General features: G+C 46.5%; 1 protein-coding gene across 1 annotated transcript in view; it reads right to left on the bottom strand.

Annotated features, from left to right (window-relative positions):
• Positions 1 to 9,126: 9,126 nt before the first annotated feature.
• DDRGK1 (DDRGK domain containing 1) overlaps positions 9,127 to 21,409 on the bottom strand; it is a 56,785-nt gene continuing 44,502 nt past the window's right edge. The window contains exons 6-9 of the mRNA XM_088454664.1: positions 18,297 to 18,335; positions 11,696 to 11,752; positions 11,450 to 11,498; positions 9,127 to 9,642 (exon numbers count right to left, since the gene is read on the bottom strand). Of these exons, the coding sequence (XP_088310790.1) occupies positions 9,470 to 9,642; positions 11,450 to 11,498; positions 11,696 to 11,752; positions 18,297 to 18,335 (318 nt within the window). The 3' untranslated portion in view covers positions 9,127 to 9,469. The remainder of the gene's footprint in view (positions 9,643 to 11,449; positions 11,499 to 11,695; positions 11,753 to 18,296; positions 18,336 to 21,409) is intronic.

The raw sequence follows: 21,409 nt of genomic DNA, 5'->3' as shown, positions 1-21,409 counted from the left end.
CTGCATTTAAAATATAATAAAAAGCGATGGGACACAAATTTAAAATGTTGCAACAAAAATCTGTCACACACCCGTTGTGTGTATGGCTCAGGTCATGAAGGAGTTAAGCACAGTGTCACACCCCCTTTGTGTGTATGGTTCAGGTCATGAAGGAATTAAGCACAGTGTCACACCCCCTTTGTGTGTATGGCTCAGGTCATGAAGGAGTTAAGCACAGTGTACAGATTCAGTACAGGTGGTGTCTGTAGTTGCTATAGTAAGGATCACACCTGTCACTACCTTAGTACAAGGCTGCATGTGTAACGTGCCTAGGGACAGCGAGACCAGCGGAGGAGGTGTCTGAACTTAACTCTTTCTTCTTCCAGATTACGTCCAGTTTTATAGGAAGACCTGTGTCACTGCAGGTAGCAAGGTCAGAGTTTATATATTGGTCTGACATCGTTACTGTACAGATGGGTCACATAGATCTAGCCTCCTTGCACGCTAAACAGCCCTTCTAGTCGTGACTCGGTAGTGCCGAGCGTCTTTTCATGCGTCTTTTTAACTTTAAATGCATCGAATAGTTAGCACAAGCAGCTTCTGCTGATTAAAATGATATGCAGCATGCCTATTGTCTGTGAGCCAGTGCGGGTGAGTCTGCATATGAAACGCTATGCCACAGTGTCAGTGGCTATATCACTATAACGTAGCATTTCGCATGCAGATACACCCGCACTGGCTCACAGAACATAGGCATGTTGCATATAATTTTAATCAGCAGAAGCTGCTTGTGCATTCTATTCACTGTGCAAATATGACGCATTTGAAGGTAAAAAGTCGCACGACAAGACACTCGGCCCTAACGAGTCACCCGGAGCTCCATCGTGGATAGATGTATGTGGACACATCTGTAACAGTGACCATTATAATACTAAGAAAGCTAAATGCACACAGTATAAATTGTCCATGCAGAGTTCTATTCTTCCAATAGTACATGGGCGGGAGACATGTGGGGTGAAACTGTTGACCCTTATGTAGTACAGCGCTGACTTATATGACGTGAGGTAAAAATAGATGCGCCAAAAAAAAAAAAAAATGCGTACGATGCTAAGAGACACAAATTTCAATCACACCTACACTTGCGGGTAAGTAGGTGATAGCGGGCGTCACAAGGGCTTGAGTAAGTGAGCAGGAGTAAGTGTGCACGGATAATGACGAATGAAACAAAGTGTGAGGACAGGGGAGGTCAGTCCGTACAGATCTGTACAGTTCCGCACGTGGGCGAATCTTATTGACATCTATTTATACAGCGCCAGCATATTCTGTTTCACTGTACAATTGAAAGCACAGTAATAAAACGGGACAGGGGAGTAACAGACAAAGAGGTAACAGGGCCCTGCTCACAGACTTACCCATTTAGCTCCATTTACGCAGCCTCACTGAAACTAGTGGGTCAGGTGACTTTGGGGGCGTGGTCAAATTGTGTGACGACGTGGGCATGCTCCCTTAAAAAAACAATATAAAATACTATGAGCTACAAAGTGAGCTGCAGACGGGGTACTTTTGTACCCTGCTACCAGCAGCTGGCCTAGGCCCCCACTGTGTCCCTCCAGCAAGACCAGGTCATTAGTACCCACCTCTCAGAGCCCCTCTATGCACAGAATATGGGCGCAATAACCACCGACATGCGTTTATCTGTGCATTGGGCTCATTACGTTCCCATAATTCAGCTCCCTGATGCACACGCACAGTAACAGGATAAGTGGGAGCAGGTTACAGTACAGAATCAACGCCCATCACATTACACACAGGTCCAGCCAGAGCGGCCATATAATGAGCACAATAACCCGGCTCACTGTGCAGAGAAAAATATTTTGGGCACATTGAAAATCGGTTCATGAGAAACTATTCTCACACACGTCGCCCATAGCAACTACAGTGCCTGCCATTTTATATTTAGGAAATAAGTTAAAAGGTGTGACTGGTATTAATGAGTTACAGCATCTCTACTCGTTACAGTTGCACCAGTTTTTATAAATGCACCCAATATATTTCCTATTTATATACCGTACAGCACGCTAGGATAAGCCAGTCATTGGTTAATAATGGGTATTTTTAACTATGTTGTTCTTGCAACAAACCATACGAGCCCAGGCAGTCTCATAAAATGTAATAATCAAGGGGGCAAATAATATTAAATTACCGTCACTGATTTTATTGCATTTGTTAAAATAATATTTTATTATGTACAAACGCTGACAGCGATGGTTTGACTCTAGGTAGAAGCTGCAATGTTACTTGTGTTGTGACATTGGGGTATATGTGATAGCATGCGGGGGGCAGGCACCGGTAAGGTGAAGCCGCAATTTGGTAAAAACCAGTTTGGATTTTTATAAAAAATTGCCTCTTCAAATAAGTCACCAAAAACTCACAGGTTATTATAATGGTTTGAAATCATTATTATCTACTATTTATAAAAGGCACCATAAGGGCTCTGCAGCACCTCACAAAGCACATAAGGAACAGTATGACCACCACAAGAGACAAGTGACTTACATTACAGAACATAGCAGGACATGGACATGGTCTACAAACATTGCTGCATCAGCCGTCATAGTACCCAAATAGGGAGCAGGGCAGCCAATGCCATGTGTGTGGTACTCTAGGCAGTGGGGAGGATATGATGGTATAAGTGAGGGAAGGAAAAGCACGAGGGCCCTGCTTGCAAGAGTTTACAGTCTAGAAATACATACTTTGTAGGGCAATCCCCACGGACATACAGCACTATTGCTGCATGATGCACACTTTAAAAACACAGGTGTGAAAAAAAATACACAGTAGGTACTGAGACTTTTACCATAAACAATGAAGTCAGCCAAATACTTTCTGAATACCATAAATACAACCACACTGCCATCTGCAGATTAGAGGACGGTACTGCACTTTCTTTAAAGCAAAAATATGTCTGTGTCTGTTGGGGCTAATCTTGAGAGCCACTGTACGGATTTTTATGCAGTTTCCACTATTCAATAGAGCAGAGGCTCCCAAACGCAGTCCTCAAGGCTCCCCAACAGGTTTTAGAGAGATCCATGGCTGAGCACAGGTGCTTAAATCAAATTAAATCACCTGTGGTCAAGCATGGATATCCTTAAAACCTGGACTGTAAGGGTGCCTTGAGGATAAGGTGCCTTGAGGACAGAGTTTGGGAACCTCCGCTATAGAGCATGTGTGGAGGAAGGATTAGGTGTATGACACATTAATGTATGACAATAGGGAGCAGAACAGTGATGGTATTAGTGATGTAGCTGTCACTAGTGTATAGAGCATGTGTGGAGGAAGGTTTGGGTGTATGACACAGTAATGTATGACACAGTAATGTATGACAATAGGGAGCAGAGCAGTGATATTAGTGATGTAGCTGTCACTAGTGTATAGAGCATGTGTGGAGGAAGGATTAGGTGTATGACACAATAATGTATGACAATAGGGAGACGAGCAGTGATGATATTAGTGATGTAGATGTCACTAGTGTATAGAGCATGTGTGGAGGAAGGATTAGGTGTATGACACATTAATGTATGACACAAGGGAGCAGAGCAGTGATGATATTAGTGATGTAGCTGTCACTAGTGTATAGAGCATGTGTGGAGGAAGGATTAGGTGTATGACAGTAATGTATGACAATAGGGAGCAGAGCAGTGATGATATTAGTGATGTAGCTGTCACTAGTGTATAGAGCATGTGTGGAGGAAGGATTAGGTGTATGACACAGTAATGTATGACAATAGGGAGCAGAGCAGTGATGATATTAGTGATGTAGATGTCAGTAGTGTATAGAGCATGTGTGGAGGAAGGATTAGGTGTATGACACAGTAATGTATGACAATAGGGAGCAGAGCAGTGATGATATTAGTGATGTAGCTGTCACTAGTGTATAGAGCATGTGTGGAGGAAGGATTAGGTGTATGACACAGTAATGTATGACAATAGGGAGCAGAGCAGTGGTGATATTAGTGATGTAGCTGTCACTAGTGTATAAAGTATGTGTGGAGGAAGGATTAGGTGTAGGACACAGTAATGTATGACACAAGGGAGCAGAGCAGTGATGATATTAGTGATGTAGCTGTCACTAGTGTATAGAGCATGTGTGGAGGAAGGATTAGGTGTATGACACAGTAATGTATGACAATAGGGAGCAGAGCAGTGATGATATTAGTGATGTAGATGTCAGTAGTGTATAGAGCATGTGTGGAGGAAGGATTAGGTGTATGACACATTAATGTATGACACAAGGGAGCAGAGCAGTGATGATATTAGTGATGTAGCTGTCACTAGTGTATAGAGCATGTGTGGAGGAAGGATTAGGTGTATGACACAGTAATGTATGACAATAGGGAGCAGAGCAGTGATGATATTAGTGATGTAGGTGTCACTAGTGTATAGAGCATGTGTGGAGGAAGGATTAGGTGTATGACACAGTAATGTATGACAATAGGGAGCAGAGCAGTGATGATATTAGTGATGTAGCTGTCACTAGTGTATAGAGCATGTGTGGAGGAAGGATTAGGTGTATGACACAGTAATGTATGACAATAGGGAGCAGAGCAGTGGTGATATTAGTGATGTAGCTGTCACTAGTGTATAAAGTATGTGTGGAGGAAGGATTAGGTGTAGGACACAGTAATGTATGACACAAGGGAGCAGAGCAGTGATGATATTAGTGATGTAGCTGTCACTAGTGTATAGAGCATGTGTGGAGGAAGGATTAGGTGTATGACACAGTAATGTATGACAATAGGGAGCAGAGCAGTGATGATATTAGAGATGTAGCTGTCACTAGTGTATAGAGCATGTGTGGAGGAAGGATTAGGTGTATGACACAGTAATGTATGACACAAGGGAGCAGAGCAGTGATGATATTAGTGATGTAGGTGTCACTAGTGTATAGAGCATGTGTGGAGGAAGGATTAGTGTATGACAGTAATGTATGACAATAGGGAGCAGAGCAGTGATGATATTAGTGATGTAGCCATCACTAGTGTATAGAGCATGTGTGGAGGAAGGATTAGGTGTATGACACAGTAATGTATGACAATAGGGAGCAGAGCAGTGATGATATTAGTGATGTAGCTGTCACTAGTGTATAGAGCATGTGTGGAGGAAGGATTAGGTGTATGACACAGTAATGTATGACAATAGGGAGCAGAGCAGTGATGATATTAGTGATGTAGCTGTCACTAGTGTATAGAGCATGTGTGGAGGAAGGATTAGGTGTATGACACAGTAATGTATGACAATAGGGAGCAGAGCAGTAATGATTTTAGTGATTATTCGGTTTCTCCAGAAAACATGATGTTAGCCCTGTGTACCGATACAAAATGTCATTTTTTTCCCCATTTTTAACGTTCCATAGTTTATTTATGTGAACAATTATTCTGTCATTTCAAATGAGTCCAATCCCCGGTAAGAGCCAGCTTGGCATGACAATAACTAAATCACAGGGACGGACACTAAACATGGCTGGAGTGGACCATGGTGGAGACAGTTTTGCTCTTGGCTCTTTTGCGTGTTATGTCCAAACGAAATCTTTTTAACATGGAGATGTTAGGAAAGAAAACTACTAATGTCATATACAGGGCAATCTTATAAGACTAAGAAAATAAAGCATGTGATACGACTAATAATAATAATGTGTACATCACAGGTGTAACAATTCTGTGATATGTACATGTAGGTGAAAATTGTACAGCTTGTTCTGCAAGTTTATGAAACCATAGTAAGATGATAGCATTTAAATTGTCCGTAAGAGTCACAATATGGTTAAAATGTGTTAACAGAACTACAATAAAAGTAATGTAGAAATAATCCACTAGGTGGCAGCACTGTGTAGTGCCAAGCTGGAACGCGCAGCCCATTGAGAACTGTACAGAACGTTTTACAATTGAACAATTCAATTCTAGTGATGCTTTACCTGTCAGACAGACAATCTGATTAAACACCTGCAGCAGCGTGAACTATTTACTTCAGTGAGAAGACCGTATGGCATCCTTCCTCCCTCGCTCTCTCTCTCATTGTATATATCTATACCACACTACACAAACGCTGTGACAAACACTTAGGGGGTCATTCAGATCCGCTCGTGAGCGGCAGTACGCTCGCAAGCGGGTCGATGTCCCCCACTGCGCATGCGCACGACGGAGGGAGCTCCGTCGTGCGCATGCGCGTGACCCGGAGAGCGACGGGCTCTCCATCGCTCCAGGTCTCGCACCAAAGGGGGCGTGCTGTCGATGTTGATTGACAGCACGTCCCCTTTGGTGGGCGTGCCTGCCAGACGGAGGCGTTCCCATGGGAACTCCTACCGTCTCAAGCCGGCCCCACTGACATCACTAGTGATGTCAGTGGGAGTGATTTTGGCTCTGATAGAGCCAAAATCACTCCAGGGCTTGCGGCAGCGAGACCCTACCGCAGGGTCTCCGTCGCAAGCCCGATGGTCGCGATGGTCTAGACCATCGCGACCATCATCATGGATGCTCGCATAAGCTGTGGGTGGTAACCCACAGCTATGCGAGCGTCCATGAGGACGCTCCTAAAATAGGTAGGAGGGCCCCGATTCAGAGCGAGCGCTCTGGTCAGAGCGTTCAGCTCTGAATCAGGCCCTTAGGCCCATGCTTGAGTGATCGCGTTTGCAATGCGATCTGGGCGCAACCTTAGCACCCATGATCGCGTTGCAGGATGCAATAATAGCGCCCATATGTACTGAAGGGAGCCAGCCCCTGTGATTAGCGGGGAGTAATGTGACAGTCAGTGATTCCTGCACCCCTGTGCCGGGACTCCTTCACATTCCAGAACTCAGTAAATAGGACAGCATGGCATTCAACATACAAACCTATGGGGGTTTCAGTGCTGGCAGAAATGGAGGGACAGCGCATTTCTGCCGCAGGAACGTTCCCCATCACCTAACACAAAATAACCCTCAATACCAATATCCTTATACCAGAGAGTTTCCCAAACTGCACCATTACAGTCCAGGTTTTAAGGATATCCATGCTCGAGTCCAATCAAACAGACCGAGGTACAGATGTGTCCTCATGCATCTAGCCTCAGTGTGCCGTGCAGTGCGAGATACCGCCCGCCAGCTCCAGCATTTGCCGTCTTTTTTTGCCAAAGTGCGTCTTAGTCGAATACAATGCGACTAGGAGGCACCAGCAGACAGCCCTGATTAATGTGATATGTGACACTTGTATATCTGTGTATCTGTAACGTAAAGAGAAAACCTAGTGACTACGGAAACGCGCCGTTACCCTTCGCCATAAAGTGTGCAGTATAATACTATGCAAACCTTAAAAAAAAAAAAAAAACTAAACGAATGAACCAACTCTGACATAACACAGGGGACACATGTTACACTTCCTGTTTTTTAAATATTTTTCCAAACTTTTAAAGGGTCTTGATGTCATTTTTAAGAAAGACTAGTAGATAACCTTTTCATTTACACTCCGTCCTCAGCGCACCACAACACTGAGCGCCTTTTACTCCAGGTCAGGTCATATTTGTGATGACTGAACGTCCGACTTGGAGGAATTTTGCATTTGAAACCACCGATTATTTTCTCATTGCTATATATATATATATATATATATATATATATATATATATATATATATTTTTTTTTTTTTTTTAGTTGTTAGAAGGGATTATTTCTATGTTCTTATCTCTCTATGTTGTTCTCTTTTTAAAATGAATATAAGATTATCGCCCCTTTGTTGGCTCATTATTATTCTCCGGTAACGGACCTGACATCAGCAAAGGGAAACGCTTCTACATCACAGATTTTATGCGTTTGGCCGCACTATTGTATGTTGCTGCCCGTCTAATATCTTTTAGCATAATTGGCTTCCCCTCCCCTTATCTAGTAGGATCTTCTCCGTCTGACACTAAACAATCGTCACCTGCTTTCTGCTAGATGTCATCTCTTCACATGCTGACCAGAGTTTCTATACATTGTGTCAGTCATAGATCTCTGAACGAGCGCCCGCTCTGAATCAGGGCGTTTTTTTTTTTTTTTTTTTTTAATGGTGCGGCCTCTTGGCCCCTCGCATAGCTGTGGATTACCACCCACAGCTTATGCGAGCGTCCATGATGATGGTCGCGATGGTCAAGACCATCGCGACCATCGGGCTTGCGACGAGACCCTTGTGGTAGGGTCTCGTTGCCGCAAGCCCAAGAGTGCTTTTGGCTCTATCAGAGCCGAGAGCACTCCCACTGACATCACTAGTGATGTCAGTGGGGCCGGACCCAGATGGTAGGCGTTCCCATGGGAACGCCTCCGTCTGGGCAGCCACGCCCCCGGCACGCCCACCTAAGGGGGCGTGCTGTCACTCACCATCGACAGCACGCCCCCTTTGGTGCAAGCCCCGGAGCGACGGCTTCCCCGTCGCTATCCGGGTCTCGTGCATGCACACGACGGAGCCGGCTCTGTCGTGCGCATGCGCACTGGGCCACCATCGACCAGCTTGTGAGAGAATAGCGCTCGCGAGCGGGTCTGAATCAGGCCCAAAGCCTCCTGATTCTGCAACCATCGGTTCATCATCATCCCCCGGGCCAGCAGTGACTACTATGGGGGGGGCGTTCTTTGTATCCACCTCTCCGCATAAGGTTTTGGTCGCTATTGTCTACATTATTTGCAGGGTAACAACCAGGGAAGAAAAGCAGAGGATCTACAATAGCGCTAGTGATTTGAAGATTAGAGAGACTCCTATTTAGATGATTGACCAAGCCCCCAGCCTGCCAGGTAGGCGTAACCATGCCCCCAAGATGGTGCAGCCATGCAGTGTCCGCAAAGACCGCCTCTGTATTCATGACCAGACTTCCCGCCCACACAGACTTAGCCACTTCCCCTTCCAGTACCAGGGCCAGTGTCCTGGCGGTCCTCAGTGAATATCAGTGTACTGGGAATGATGCCCATTTACATTAGGGAGTAGCACATAGATAAAACCATGTTGTGAAGCAGGGGGGGTGTCAAATTTAAATGTGCAGACCAATCAGCAGTTGGGAAGGGGGCAGTGTGTATCATAGCTCAAATTGTGGCCATAAAACATAGCGGCAATGGTATTATGGTATTCCTATGATAAATCAGACATTCCAGCCTACAATAAAATAGCATTTTATTTGTATTTGCTGAGGACCCATGTTTCCACTTATGTAAACAGAAAGACACAATCTATACACGTATGCCAGGGGGGCTAAACCAGGATAGTTGGATGCCCTTGGCACGGCCCTGTCCCCCTCTGTTATTACCCACCAAAAAGAGAACAACATGCCCACCACAAATGCGGATAGTCAGGAACCCAGAAAACAACAAATCTGGTCGCAAATCATCAGTCTGTAATGGTGAAAGCCGCAACTCACGTCAGTAGGTGTGCCGAGCCGTGAGACGTACGGTGTGTGAGGAGCCGGCTTCCCATTAGAGCGTGTAATAAGAGGCGGGGGTCTAAGACACCTGCAGGGCGCTGGGGCTGACATCTGGCTGGAGGTTGATCAGCTTGTTGGTGGCCTGAGCCAGCTCGGAGATGGAGACGCGTCCTCTCTGGCGGATGAACTGGGCGACCGCTGCCAGCTCCTCTGTGGTGATGTAAATGAACTTCCCTCTGTCATCAATCACACCTGCAGGGGAACAGAGCGTTACCGTCAGACCATGAAGCAGAGGGAGATCTCCGGAGCGCAGCATGGATCGGGGGCAAGGAACGAGGAGCGATGTCTGCAGAAACATTTCTCTACCTAACCAGTACATTACAGACACCAAAGATCGGGGAGAATAATGTTCCTGTTACTGAGCCACGAAAGGACACTGCAGAGAAAGTGTATAGTCTAGAGCGGCTGATGACAGCGCTATAAACAGATGTGTCCATTTACACTTATCCTCGTGCCAAATGGTCCCATTTAGCGCACCACGGAACTCTGCAACTTACCAGCACCGATCCTACCTAGTACGGAATGGGTATGAAACCCCCCCTCCCCCCCACACACACAACCTCCCGCGGATAACTGCAGAATCGCCCTGAACTTGCCTCGTTCGGGATGGCGTCTGTCTAGATTACGGAATCGGGATTAAGATAGGCGCTGGTAGTTTGATGCCTATCTTTAGTCCCGTGTCGGGCTTGCGACGTTGGGATTTCGACTAGTGGCATCCCGTCCGCCAGTCTCCTAACTACATCCCCCTGAGTACATTATGGACCAGACTCGGGACGGACGCAGGAAGACAGTCGCTGAGACTTGGTACACAAAGGCTGTCCTAAATTATGCACAAGCCGCAGGAGACGCCTTGAGATAAAAGTGTTTCTGTGTTTAGGGCACAGCGAGCGACATCGCAACCCCAGATGTGTACACGGGCAGTGCGGCTCCTGTGCGTGAGCAGAACTAAAGAACATCTGAGATGTGCGTGATTATTGGCTCAGCCACAATGCAGAGGCGTGCCCCTGTTTTTGAAAACAGGGGCACGCCGAGGCCTGGGTCAGATGCCCAATGGTCAGGCAAGTGATCAGATGCTGCGTTTCAGGAGGCAGCAGCGTATGGACAGAAGCCGGCGGGAGGAGTCTATTTCCGCAAAACGCCTCCCGCGGCATCAACATACGGCCCGCAGCTGCTGCGTTCAGCGCTGGATCAGGTCCTATATGGGAGCCGAGACACAAAACGGAGGAAGACGTAGCAAAAGGAAACTTAAAGTGCCCTCGCAGAAATGGGTCCGGGCATCTCACGCCACATGGGATAGGTGTGTGTATGAGATATAGGTGTACAATGTACAACAACAATAGTCCTGACATGATACAGTCTCAGATCATCCATATATTAACTAAAATGTATAAGCTGCCATCTCATATTCATCAACATTTTATGGTCATTGTCCTTTTAAATCTGATCACAAATCGCAATTAGCCAGTGATATTGTTTCTTGCATAGTGCAGGGGATGGATCAATCCCTGGAGAGAGATAAAAGTACCAACCAATCAGGTTACGGCTGCCACATTACAGGCGGTGTTTGAAAAAGTGACTTAGAAGCGCATTGGTTGGTACTTTATCTCCCATCCACTTTCTCTCTCTCCAAGATCTGATAACCCTCCCCCATAGTAATGGAGACGGGAGATCAGCTGCCTTAAAACGAAGTACACGATTTGCCCGATTCCCAACCATGCCAGGCGGTGCCAGCTCCCACGGGGTCTTCAGCCGCATCGTCAGGTCGGCCCTATATGCAGCTCAACCTGACGTTGCGACTGACAACCCCGTTCAGCGGGATGCGGCAGTGGCCGACATATGGGGCAGTCGGGCACCAAATCGTCTAATGTGTACCAGCCGCACCTGAATGAAGGGGTGTGACGGAGCAATGTCACATGGACAACGCCTCACATGGGCGTCAGCACGAGTCCAATTGTTTTATTCCCACCCCTCCCAGGTTCTCCAGAGTATTCCGACTTACCGGTAATAGAGCCGTCAGCCAGCAAATCCTGTATTCTGCTGATGGCGTCCTGTTCACAAGACAATAGCGAGTGTAAGAAGAGACATCGGACCAACACGGACGGCTGTCACATACGTTACTTACAATATATACTAAGTGACGCAATGCCAAGCAAAACTGAATCCATAGTTGGAGCCACAATAAACGTAAGAGATATTTTAGACTTAAGGGAGCCGATCGCTAATCCACCCCCTAAACGTCACTTACCTGGGCTCTCAGGCCAAAATGGGCTCCTAAGTCTTCTAGAACAACCACTTTTGACACCTAGAAAAAGGTAAAACCAGACCGTGTTACTTGTGCAGTGTACTTCGATTATTTAACAATTCATTACTCAAACCTATAGTCTATGTGGAAGGAACGACTGCACCTCGGTATAAAGCGTCAGGCCATGACCGTCTGGCACAGTTACAGTATCTGCAGTCACTTTGTCTGAAGGGAGGTTGTGGAGGATTTGAAATACCCAAATAATGATATAGACTGAAAGTTGTTCAAATCAATTTATAGAGAGAGATGTGTGAAGGGATGGGGCAATTTAACCAAGAAAAAATAAAAAATTACCCCCAGCACTCTGCCATAGCTGCAGCTATGGGGGGGGGGTTTGATGTATTAAGTTTTGTAGAGATGTAAAGTGGAGAAGCTGCCGACAGTAACCAACCAGATTCTGTCTTTTATCTAGCACAGTCTTTGCAATGAGGGAATGCTTATTGGTTGCTCCGGGCAACGTCTGCACTGTCTGTCTCTCCCAGGCTTGATACATCTACGCTGTAATAATATATATAATATATTTATTGAGCCATCAGTGTGTTTTTAACTATTGTTGAGGCAATACTTTACTGCTGATTTATGGGTAGGCGTGGAGTATGTATAAAACGTTACTTGGGGTCAGGGTTGGACTGGCCCACAGGGTATAGGGGAAATCTCCGGTGGGCCCCCACTGCCTGTGGGCCCACCCCCTCCTCTAGGTGTCAGGTTTCAGACCCAAAATTATAAATTGTTACACTATTAGACAGTCAGTTACCTGGTGGAGCAGGACCACTGATTAACAAGGGGGCTTGGTTCACTTCTATAGAAACTACACCAAGTTTTGCCGATCGGTTAGCCAAGCATCTGTGGTGGCAGGCCACACCCCCTCTGGTGGATGACCACACCCCTTAAGCATGGGCCCTTACCACGGATTACCCCGGTGGGCCCCTCATGCTCCAGTCCGACACTGCTTGGAGTATGCTATGAGATCATAGAAGCCAACCTAAAAACGAGCATATTTTTGTAACTAAATATAAAAGAAGATCAATTCCCATCTGTTCGGCTACATTAGGTTGCAGTAAAAGCCGTTTTTATTTATTTATTGTTTTTTTTTATTTTGGTGGTCATGGTGATGGTGTCACGTGACAGGGTGTGCTATACACGCTGGCAGCGTGATGACGTCATCCTAATGAGCCGCCAGGCGGGTGGGCGGTCCCAGCTCCGGGTAACGGCTTCACATTAAGGTGGGATTCTTGTATAAAAAAGGTATGTACACGGATGTACTGGTTTATCTTGAAAAAAAAAAAAAAAGAGTCTTTATTGAACAGAAACGTTGATCTACTTGGCCGCATCTTGTCTGTTTATTGCACATGTCCTGAGTGCCGCACCTCTCGTTCTACAATTTCCTCTCAGTGAGGGCACAGGCAGAAGCTACCTGTATGTTATTGGGAGTGCTAGACCATGCCTGTTTCTATATATACCTTTTTGTACTGGCTTATGGCAATGTGCTGGGGGCAACACTTGTCTAAATCTCCAATTAAATATGACAATCTGACAAAGTGTCAGCAGATGGCGCTGTCTCCCAAAAAAGCAAAGGTCATCTAAAAAGGGAAGACTCAGGAGTGCAATAAAATGAGTGTTTAATCAATAGGAACCATCTGTCCCCAAAATTCAATGCAGACAATCAATCCACTAGGATATAAAGTACTTCTACAAAATAAAAGCCAGCAATCTCCTTCTGTGTTAATCACCCCCTCTGATGCTGGTCACCCCCCCCCCCCCCCCCCACCCCCTCCTGCTGACATGGATGGGGTCATTATGACCGGAAGATAAATGGGGTCTCTCTGTCATAGGGAGTGTGTGTGGGCGTGTGCCATCACACCCACAGACCCCAATGAGCATGAAAGTGATCCGGCCAGCCGCAGCCCCTTCTGCGCAGCTGTATCCAATACAATGTGGCCCGCGGGTGGCCGTGCTGCTGGTGTTTGGGGGGGGTGGCGGCATGGAGCATTCCAGAAAACGGGGGTCCTAGGACGCCGCTTCACTGGCCCCAACAGTGTGACTTTCTCGGACATCCTGAGTAACCCTCAGATGGTCAGGCAGTTGATCCGATGGCTGCGTCTTCAAACACAGCATCGAATCAGAGAAGCCGGCGGAGGGAGTCTTTTTACTTAAGACGCTTCCTGCGGCTTCTGCATATTTTAGCGCAGCCGCCGCGTACAAAGATGCAGGGGCTGTGCTATAGCGTCCATCTCTGTATCAGGCGCATTGTGTATAAACTCCGCAACTTTGCAAATGTGTTTTTGACTTTGGACTCTAACACTTCTGTATTTAGTCTCTTCTACAGTTATCACCTGGCCTCCCGGAATAGGAGGCACAATACAGTTACTCCAGTGTGCCCGCGCTGCCCCTACAGAGACATCACTGTACCTGTGCACTCTGGGGTGGGGGGGGGGGGGTCACGCTGCCTGCGCTGTACAGTAAGGATCAGTGTTCCCCAGTAGGGATCACAAGTATAGATTAAGCTGTATGGGCTAGTGACATGTATATTTTTCCAGCGCTCACGTCGCCGTGCACAAAAACACTATTCTCCCACCATAACGGAGTCGTTTGCATAAAATAAATGCATAAAAAGCACAAAAATCACAGAAATAGTCAGGTCAGTGATGTGGACGGCAGGAGGCCACCTATAGGAGGTCCAAGCAAACATCGGGGGAACCCCTGCAGGTCAGGTACAGATCAATTCATATCGCCAACTCGGACGTCTTCCTAAAGCTCATGGGGCTGCCAATCATCAATATATTAAAGTCTTTCGGAAAACTAAATGAACTTATGAAGTTTGCAGAGACTACAATGGCTGATAGGCTTATACACAGCTATGTGAGGGGACAGCTGGGTGACATGAATTTGAAGCTACTGTAAAACTCCATGTAAGAGGCATAGAGTCACATCTGTATGACATACAGTGTACATGAACTTATAGCGCACCCATTGCCTACACAGTGTATGCAGCCATTTTGTGCGTTGAACCAACATTATTCACATTAATAGTGCACTATAAACGAGAGCTGCACTGCCTCAGTGATGTCACAGGCTAGAATCCTATGGATTCAGGCCACAAATCGCCTCCCCGCAGAAGGTGGTCAGGCACATTTACTATCCACTGTACAACTCAGGATTTGCTGACAGAAGGTGCCACGATGGGGTCACACACACATACTGCAGGAGAATAAGGGCCGGAGGAAGAAATCCCACTTAAAACATGGCAGTGTGCACAAAGGAATAATGTTCTGATAAACGGCAGCATTGAAGTGCTACTGCTTAGTAAATACACCCTCCATTGTGTCATTTCTAGAACTCCCTCGCATGTATATATTTATAAATCACACAAACTAATTAATTTATATTTATATCCCTGGAAATAGTAATAGAGGATTGAGGATTCTTTCCAGAACGTCCTGTGTAACTTACCTCTACGTGGTCTGACCAGACAATACGTACACCTCTCATACTGCAAAGCAGGTCAGTCTTTTCCTTTCAGTGACCCTGAAACCCGCTCTGGGACGTGATGACGGAAGCCCAGGCCGGGGAGCCAGGACAATATAGCGGCGTTGTTAGTGGCAGCCAAGCTGTAGAACTGACCTCCATGGACTACAGCTTCTGTACTGGAACAGTCCATGGAATTCAGTTCTCAGGGCTGGGACCTGCCATCAGACATCTCCATCTTCTGAGGTGGGCACATACCCATTTCATCTGTACAAAACAGCTAGCGGGAGGACAGACGATAAGCGAGCAGACAGGCAGGCACGGTGAGGCCAATGAGCATTAATGCCACTCTACCGACAAAGGGCAACGTAAATCCACAGAATTATTTAAGAAAAAAAAAAAAAAAAAAATTTCCTTATGTCCCCCATAACATATCCATACATTAATGTGTTTATTTGGATGTGGTACCTAAAGAAAGCACTGTCCAGTGTTCTCCCCAGGCTGTTTTCTGCGGGCGCATCACCCGGCAGAAACAGCCTGCCACCCGGCACTTTCCCCCGCCGACCCCCACTGGCTGGCTTCTGAAGTGACCGGAGGCTAAAGAAACCTCTGATCGCTTCAGAGGCCAGCGTTCCCAGTGATGCACTACGCGGGTGACGTCATCCACGACGCGAGGAGCCTGCCCCGCGCACCTGCTGGATCTAGTTAGTGGGAGCGCGAGCAGCCAGCAAGTAAAGGTAAGTGCTGGGCTGGGGCCAGGACCAGTCTAGGGGCACTGCATAAGGGACACTTTAAGCCCGGGGGCACTGCATAAAGGGGGGCCAGCCCGGGGGCACTGCATAAAGGGGGGCCGGCCCGGGGGCACTGCATAAAGGGGGGCCGGCCCGGGGGCACTGCATAAAGGGGGGCCGGCCCGGGGGCACTGCATAAAGGGGGGCCGGCCCGGGGGCACTGCATAAAGGGGGGCCGGCCCGGGGGCACTGCATAAAGGGGGGCCGGCCCGGGGGCACTGCATAAAGGGGGGCCGGCCCGGGGGCACAATTTAAGCCTGGGGGCACAATTTAAGCCTGGGGGCACAATTTAAGCCTGGGGGCACTGCATAAGGGGCCAGTCTGGGGGCACAATTTAAGCCTGAGGGCACTACATAAGGGACCAGTCTGCGGGCACTACATAGGGGCACTACTTCAGCCAGGGGGCACAAGATAAGGGCAAAGCTAAACTACAGGGGGCAAGGCATAAAGGGGAAAACTACAGGGGGCACTGTATAAAGGGCACAAATACAGGGGGCACTGCATAATGGGCACTTTTGACTGAGAGCCAGTGTGGGAGCAGCCTGAGACCTGTCGGGCTGGATTGGTAAGGGAGATAACCCTTTTCCCGGTGCGCGCAGGTGGGGGCGAAGGCTACTTTTGGATGCCACCCGGCTGGAATACATTTCTGGGGAGAAAACTGACCCGTCTGTTCCAAAAGTGCCATAAAAAGTTTAGTCTGTTAGAGAAAGGTAAAGATACTCCAACCAAGAGGACCCCTGTTATGATCGCCCGATGACCGCAATCACTAATCGCCAATAATGGCTTCTCAGGGGTTTGCAGAGTTTCTGCCAGTCGTGATCTGGACGCTTACATGCGATATTTGTCACCTTGGCTACAAGGATTAATTCTGGAATTATCAACAGTACAGTATTCAAACTCCACTCGCCTATAGTAAGAGTATGTAAAACCCCAGCGTAGCCTGTGCACTGATCCCTTACTCCCTAATGTCGTCCTACGTCTGAGACTCGCATGCGCAATCTCTTTTCCTTTAATGGCTCAATAGAAGCGGTTACTAAAAAAGATTAAAAAGGTAAAACCAGGTGTTGCCTTAAAAAAAAAAAAAAAAAATGGACGCTCTAAGGGCGGGTTATCCACTTGCCGATCTAAATGGACTATTGAACGATAATGACATAGTTATCATTTATTAATGGTGTAGTGGATATGCCGGCAACGACCGGTAATGCGCGCTCCCGCTGGTCGTTTTTCGGCATCGCTCATTGTACGAACATGGCGATATCGTCAGCTTGAGCATGTTCGGGGATGAGGGAGGGTGCCTGCACTGGACGATATATCCTTCAGTGTGGGCACTGCACAGTATAATGAACGACTGAACGATAACGATATGGGAGTTGTAACTTCTTGGCAGCCATAATGGATTTCCCTCAAAAGATGAATTAACACAAGAGATAATGATCCATAGAAGAATAGCTAAGAAAAGGGGCCGTCAGGTGAGCGCTTATGAAATGGTACTTAATTTACTAATTAAATATTTGTTTTTTTAAATCTATATTTTAAAGTGTACTGGCCATCTACACTGCGCGCTAAACCGATACGTGAGTAGACTGCATATAGCCAGACATACTGTAGGTTTAGCTTAGGGTAGAGTCTTGTGGACAGCTATGAATATTGGCGAATGTTTTTGCGGGAATGAACAGCCAATAGAGTGGCAGGAGAGACATCCAATGACATCATCAAGCTGCCAGCTAGCAGTACATTGGCTATGAATGATCACATGATCTAGGTCACATCTGATTTTACGCAAAAGCACCCCGGTGTATTTACATAATAAATCTGTATTTTTATCTCGTCTCCAACAGGCATCAATAGGAGTTGGCTGGCGCTGCCCTTCCAATGGGACAGACGACCACTCTGTACTGGTATACAGGGGAATGGGGCAGGATGGAGCAGCGAGGGGTCCCCTTTACTAGTGTGGTAATAATTTTACTCAGACATGAATAGTACACTTTATACCTATACAAGAACAGTTCTGCCCCTCACATGGAGTCAGAGTTACCAGCTCCCACATCAGACATAAAGTACGGATCCCACCGGCTCTGCGTTTGCAGCGTCCTCTGTAGTAGTTTAGCCATAAGGCGTTATCACATACCCAACACTGAGATATCACAGACACAATTGGGGTGCATAAGGGACTCGGAATACAAGAGCTGAAGAGTAAGGTGGAGAATGAGGAGATAGATGGGGGAGACGAGCCTCGGGGGTAAGTCACAGACGTGTAATAATGGGGATTGGTGTAACCAGTCACTTACCTTTATGTAGTCTATAAACTCGGTGAGGAAACTGCGGGTCTGAAAAGAACACAGAACATATTAGAGACAAATACGGGCAGTGACATAGCCGCCCTATAATTACAGCGGGTTCTGTAAGAGAACAGAAGGCGTTTTCTGCCTACAGATACATTTCCCTAACACACCTCACACAGGTAATGAAACATTACACGGGGAAAGGAGATCGGGCTGGGCTGCAGGAACAGCAAACATGAGCAACGCTCTGCAGCTGGCGGAGCTGCAGGGAGCAGGGTACACCGGTGGCCGACTGTTGTGTCACTATGTGAGAGTGTGTCGCGGATCTCTGTAAATCTGCCGCAGCTGGCCGGCTGTGAATGAAGCCCCGGGGATGCCCTGTGCTGTATTCACCACTAACTGCACAACGCAAACAGCAGTGCAGCTCCAGCCCTGCATCCAGCATCACACGCGCACAAAAGCCAGCAGCGAGCAGGGAAGGGGTTAACCACGGTCGCTCTCGCTCCCCCCCCTTCCCGGCGTTCAGATGTGGCCAGCGCTGTGAGCCAGTCTTCGGTGTGGTTTTCACGAACATGCTACAAAAACAGGCACTCAGAAGGTCAGACTGACGCAGGGGGCGATATGGTTTCACATGCAGCGAACACGTTAGATGAGAGACGGTTTCACAACCTCCCAAGAAACCGATTTACACTTGTACAGAGGAGATCTGCCGCCCACCAGATGCACAAAGTAATGTCAGAGGTAAAGGTCTTTCAGAAGCAAAACAAAATAAACCCAACCCAACTACTGTAAAGCTGCATACACACATGTAACGATTATCTGTCCAACCAGCCAACTAGTTGTCTGGTTGGAATGAAAACCTGGTAACGTATGGGAGTAACTGATGATCAGCAATTTGCTCCTAAATGCCAGAAAACAAATGAAGAGGGTCAAAAAAAGGTTTGTGTATACACACAATGTCAAAAGAAAAAAACAGCGTTGTATTAATTTGATTTGTTCTCAGAGACAAACTCCCAACTTCAATATGATTTCTATAATAGTCTTCTCCACAACAAATGTCTATTTCCAAACAAAACTTCACCATAAATTCATAGTAGGATCCAAAAAGACGATGATGGTTCCATATAAAACATTTTAATACACAAACTTCACAGGTATAACGTCTGAAAAAATACGCTTTCTTCTTCCACATAAAAAACAAAAATCACAACGTCTTTCAAATAACACAGCACACTTTCTATATTTTTCCACGATGTGTGCATATGTTCAGGGTGGGCTTACCGGACCTGCCGGAATCTTACGCACATGGCACAAAGACTGCTCCGATCCCGAGGGTGTATAAGAATAAAGGAAATCCTGTAAATCCTATGAAAACAATCCAGGATAATAGTTCTTATAGCGGTGGATGTATTCCGAGCCCGGCTCTCACCCGAGTCCGTCACCGTTCTCCTAGACATCTTCTCATGGGACCACGTGACTCTCACTCACGGCTATATGCGGCTCTCACCCGCAGATGTTAGTCTTTTTCGAAACGTGTGCAAATCCCAGTCCGATGCGGGTTGTGAAGAATTACATGCGTTCTACATAGGAAGGAACATTGGGCCTGATTCAGAGCCGGACGCTGTGAAAGAGCGCTCGCTCTGAATCAGGGCGGTTTTGTTTTTTTTGTGCGGCCTCCTGGCCGCTCGCTTAGCTGTGGTTTATGGCCAGTGCCAGTGCTTTATGGCCGTCAATAATAAAATCTGTGGACACACAGAAGTGTAATCCTGTCCACCAACACATGACTGACCCCACGGGTGACAGGGAAGCACATTTTTCTTCATTTAATACTTTTTTTCTGAATTTCTGAATAAGAAACTTGTGGCCCAGGGGAGCCGTGAAAAAAAAGAAAGCTGAAACTAGTGCACCGTGATAGAAGAACGTTTGCGATTACACCATTTAGGCTCCCACCTAGTCTGCAATGCCTAGCGGGCACAGGGCACCAACACAAAACAAATCTGCCTACTGCTACACACATGGATAGAATATAACATTAATAAGTATAGGAAGGACAAGTGAGAGATAGAACATACATGGACGGTAAAAGTCGTCTGAGGGTATAATCTGCTTGTATTTACAGTAACTGCTAAAGTGGTTAGACAAATACATGACAGGTGGAGTCTCCCATATCCAAAATGCTTGGGACCAGGGGTATTTTGGATAACGGAATATTCCGTATTTTGGAATACTTGTATAATATAATGAAATATCTTGGGAATGGGACCCCAATATACACACAGAATGCATTTATGTGTTATATACACCTTATACACACAGCCTGCAGGTCATTTTATACTATATTTTCAATAATTTTGTGGCTCAAACAAAGTTAGTGTACATACATGAAATTCATTTATGTTTCATATACACCTTATACACAAAGCCTGCTGGTAATTGTATACAATATTTTTAATAATTTGTGCTTTAAACAAAGTTTGTGTACATTGAACCATCAAAAAGCAAAAGGTTTCATTATCTCAGTCATGCTAAAAATATTCCGTATTTTGGTATATTCCGTATTTTGGTATATTCCGTATTTTGGAATATTTGGATATGGGAGACTCAACCTATACTAGCAGCACAGGGGCGCAGAATGATATGTAATTCAGGGGCCGGTCAGTCAGATCTAGGAGCCGGAGGGATGTGTTATGGAGCCAGGGAAGATCAGTAGACAGACTCTGGGAGACCAGAAGCCGCACTGCCCCTGAGAACAAACACTATGAGGGGTCTCCAAGATAATATGAAGAGATTAGATTGTTAGCTCTGTGACTAATCCTACTTCATCACACTATAGCAGCCGATGCACAGATCACTGTCATATATTCAAACGCCTGGGACCACAGACCGGCCCAAGGGGACTCTAATATACCTCCTACAGCTGTGGATGCGTTATGTCTTATATTATTATCAGTATCTCTTATTTACAGGGCACCACAAAGGGTGTGCAGGGTACTTTTACCGATAATGAACCACCGTAACGGAACAAGATAGATTATTATGCATATCGTCATAATAACATAATAATCAGTGCTGGCGTAGACCTGGACCCTAATGCACAGTAGGTAGGTTCAGGAACACTG

Source organism: Taudactylus pleione, unplaced genomic scaffold (genome assembly GCF_031769625.1).
Source record: "Taudactylus pleione unplaced genomic scaffold, aTauple2 ptg000627l, whole genome shotgun sequence".
NCBI classification, from domain to species: domain Eukaryota; kingdom Metazoa; phylum Chordata; class Amphibia; order Anura; family Myobatrachidae; genus Taudactylus; species Taudactylus pleione.
The sequence above is the reverse complement of the archived record's forward strand: the minus strand, read 5'-3'. Positions and strand labels throughout refer to the sequence as shown.